General features: G+C 18.4%; 1 protein-coding gene across 1 annotated transcript; it reads right to left on the bottom strand.

The window, feature by feature from the left end:
• Positions 1 to 1,054: 1,054 nt before the first annotated feature.
• Positions 1,055 to 2,260, bottom strand: SRAE_0000078400 (Trypsin Inhibitor-like, cysteine rich domain-containing protein; the record flags this gene model as incomplete). Its single annotated transcript, XM_024646728.1, has 1 exon — positions 1,055 to 2,260. One exon carries the CDS (start codon positions 2,258 to 2,260, stop codon positions 1,055 to 1,057), a length of 1,206 nt encoding a protein of 401 aa, XP_024500877.1.
• Between the last annotated feature and the right edge of the window lie 1,786 nt (positions 2,261 to 4,046).

Genomic DNA, 4,046 nt, shown 5'->3' with positions numbered 1-4,046 from the left:
TCCACAACCTGAGTATAATTTATAATTTTTTGACAATTATAAAAAAGGTTAAATATTACTTTAATGGAGAAGATATATTTATAAAATTATTTACTTATAATTTAACTTTTACCAAAAAGAAATTATTTTTTTGTATTCCACTTCTTAGTTTAAATAACTTTAAATTTTCTAATTTTTCATTAATACTTTTAATATTATATTATTTATAAAAGAGAAAATTCTCTTTAAAATATAATACCAAGCAAATTTAAATTCTTGTAGAACTGTAAAAGTATGTATTTATAAAAAATAATTTCATTTCCCTAAAAGATATTACTTTTTTTTGAAACAGATATATCAAAACAATTTTTTTTAAATTTTTCTAGCATTTTGATAAAAAACTATAAAAATTAAAAAAATAATTGGAAAATAAATTTTACATTTTTTGGTGTATTTTTTTAATTTTAAAATGATATATTTATTTTTAAATTAGATTTTATAATGAATCTTTTATAAAAAAACTGTTTTCAAAAAAATATAAGTAATTTTTTCAAAATATAGCTTAATTTAAGATAATATTTGTTGAAAATAGAAATTGTTTTGAATCATAAGTTACTAAGATTTTAAAAAGTTTTATTTTTTTGTTTTGTTTTTTCTAATTGATAATAATGGTTAATTTTTAATGTATCTTTTCATAAAAAATAATAGCAATTACGTCTAAATAAAACATAATATTTTTGTTAAAGATAGAATATAACTAGAAGACACTCAATATAATCTTAATTTGAATAAATGAAATAAAAAAAATAATGATAAGGATTTTATTTTATAAATTTCTAGTGATGGAATAGTCTATTTAATCTTTGCAAAAAGTTCAATATTATGTGATGGAAGAAAACATTTCTTTGTTATAAGATAATACTTTATTTCTTTGACAAAAATATTTCTAATTGTTTTAAAAAATTTTTAAAAAATAATATTTGTTCCTGTCAAAGTAGAAAAGCATCAAAAAAAATTTTGTTTAGATATTATTAAAAAAATCTAAGCACTTTTTTGTTCTTTTTGCTCTTTTAGATTAATTTTTTGGGCATTTAGATCTCTCAACACAATTACCATTTTTGTCTAAAGCAAATGGTTCTGCACATTCACAACCTGCTCCATTACAATTTAAATAGCATTCATTTGACTCTGAACTTAAATAATCATCACATTCGGATGGGCAAGATGACAAACAATCGGTATATACCATATTAGGTGGACATGTAACAGGTTTTGTTGTTGTTGGTTTCTTTGTTCGTTTTGTCTTTAATGTTGTTTTTGGTTTTTTTGTTGTCTTTGGTTTCTTAGTTGGTTTTGTTTTTTTTGTTGGTGTTGGTTTTATTGTTGTATTTGGTTTTACTGTTGCTTCTGGGCATTGTGATCTCTCAATACAATTACCTTTATCATCTAAAACAAATGGATAGTGGCAATCACAACCTTCTCCATCACACATTAAATGGCACCATGGTTTCTCTGAATCTTCACCACATTTGGGTGGACAAGGTGACTTACAAATACTATAAAGCATATTAGGTGGGCATGAAATAGGTTTTTTTGTTGTTAGCTTTAGCGTTGGTTTTGGTTTAATTGTTGTTTTTGGGCATTCTGATCTCTTAATACAATTACCTTTTTTATCTAATGCATATGGATGCTGACATTCACAACCTTCTCCTCTACACATTAAATCGCACACTACTTTATCTGGATCCTCATCACATGTTAATTTACAAGATGACAAACAATCGGTATATACCATATTAGTTGGGCATGAAATAGGTTTTTTTGTTGTTGACTTTAGTGTTGGTTTTGGTTTTATTGTTGTTTTTGGACACTTAGATCTCTCAATACAATTACCTTTTTCATCTAAAGCATATGGATGATGGCATTCACATCCTTCTCCATCACAAATTAAAGGGCAAATTACTGAATCTGGATCTTCACCACATTTTGGTTCACAAGTTGATTTACAAGTAGTATAAAACGTATTAGGTGGGCATATAGAAGGTTTTTCACTTTTTACACATCTGTTATCTTTTAATTCATATTCAGGTTTACAAATACATTTTATTCTTTCACATATTGTATAACATTTTTTTGTTTTTTTAAAAATAAAGCTCCAATGCTTTGAACACCTAGTAAAACATCTTTCTAATTTAATATTTGGTGGACAAAAAAACTCTATATCTTTAGCAATTAAAGGTATAAAAAATGATAAAATTAGTGTAAATTCTAATAGATACATTATAGTATTATTAAAAAATAAATTTTAAATTATAAAAAAGAATATTTTTTATTACTTTTTATAAGTATTTTTTATATTTAAAAATAAATTAGTACATATTGACATTTTATTAGATCATTTTAACTTTTATTTATTGTAAAATAAAGTTTTTTTTTTATATTATTTAAACTATAATAAAAAAATTTAATAGTTGATTAAAAAGTAATAATTAATGTATTGTTAATTTTAAAATTATGATTAATTTTATAATAATTGTTTTAACTTATATTTTTTAAGTTAATATTATTATTGTTTTGTTTAAAGAATATAACTATATTAATATGACTTTGTAGATTAAAAAATTTTCCAAAATATATAAAAATTTGTAATAAATTTTAAAAGAAATATAATATGTTAAAATATCTAAAGTAAATAAAATTGTTTATTTTTAAAAATATATAAAATTAATGATTATACATAATTATTTCTATTATATATAATTATAAAACAATTTATGATTATTATAATTTAATAAATAAATTTAAAAGTTTTGTTTTAAGCTTAAAAAATTGTTTTTATCTTGTGAAAATTTTTTAAGATATTTAATCAAACTTTTAATCAGTCTAAATAAATTTAATATTCTTAAAAAAAAAAGATTATTATAGCTTAAATATTAAATTTAAATAACAAAAATAATGTAATTCATAAATCAATTTATTTTAAAATAAGTAGATTGGTGATCATAATTATTTTAATAATTTTCAAATATTTTAAAAATTTAGAACAAATTTATAAATTTGAATTAGCAATATATAATTTTTTTTATTTTTTTTAGTAATTAACCATATTATATTATATAGCTAAAAATTACTTGTTTTTATAGTAATATAGATAAATCTATATTATTCACTTTTTATTAGAGTAAAGTATTTTTTATCTATCAAGTAATCTTTAATTCTTTATAGATAGATAGATAAAATGACTTTTTAGAATATTGAAGACATAAAATTTTGATAAATTATTATNAAATAAAATTGTTTATTTTTAAAAATATATAAAATTAATGATTATACATAATTATTTCTATTATATATAATTATAAAACAATTAATGATTATTATAATTTAATAAATAAATTTAAAAGTTTTGTTTTAAGCTTAAAAAATTGTTTTTATCTTGTGAAAATTTTTTATGATATATAATCAAACTTTTAATCAGTCTAAATAAATTTAATATTCTTAAAAAAAAAGATTATTATAGCTTAAATATTAAATTTAAATAACAAAAATAATGTAATTCATAAATCAATTTATTTTAAAATAAGTAGATTGGTGATCATAATTATTTTAATAATTTTCAAATATTTTAAAAATTTAGAACAAATTTATAAATTTAAATAATCAATATATAATTTTTTATTTTTTCTTAGTAATTAACCATATTATATTATATAGCTAAAAATTACTTGTTTTTATAGTAATATAGATAGATCTATATTATTCACTTTTTATTAGAGTAAAGTATTTTTTATCTATCAAGTAATCTTTAATTCTTTATAGATAGATAGATAAAATGACTTTTTAGAATATTGAAGACATAAAATTTTGATGAATTATTATTATTTTAATATAAAGATTTAATTTTACTTTTTTATTAAATTTTTATTAGTTTTGTGTAATTTAAGAAGCTTATTAATAATACTTCATCTAAATCATAATTTTAAAATTGTGATTTGTTTTTTTTTAAATATTTAATATATTAAGAAAAATAAATTAGTTAAATTTTAATATGTTATAATAATTTAATT

The sequence above is a fragment of the Strongyloides ratti genome, scaffold srae_scaffold0000046, assembly GCF_001040885.1.
Source record: "Strongyloides ratti genome assembly S_ratti_ED321, scaffold srae_scaffold0000046".
NCBI classification, from domain to species: Eukaryota; Metazoa; Nematoda; class Chromadorea; order Rhabditida; family Strongyloididae; genus Strongyloides; species Strongyloides ratti.
Note: the sequence above shows the minus strand (reverse complement) of the source record. Positions and strands in the feature narration are given on the sequence as shown.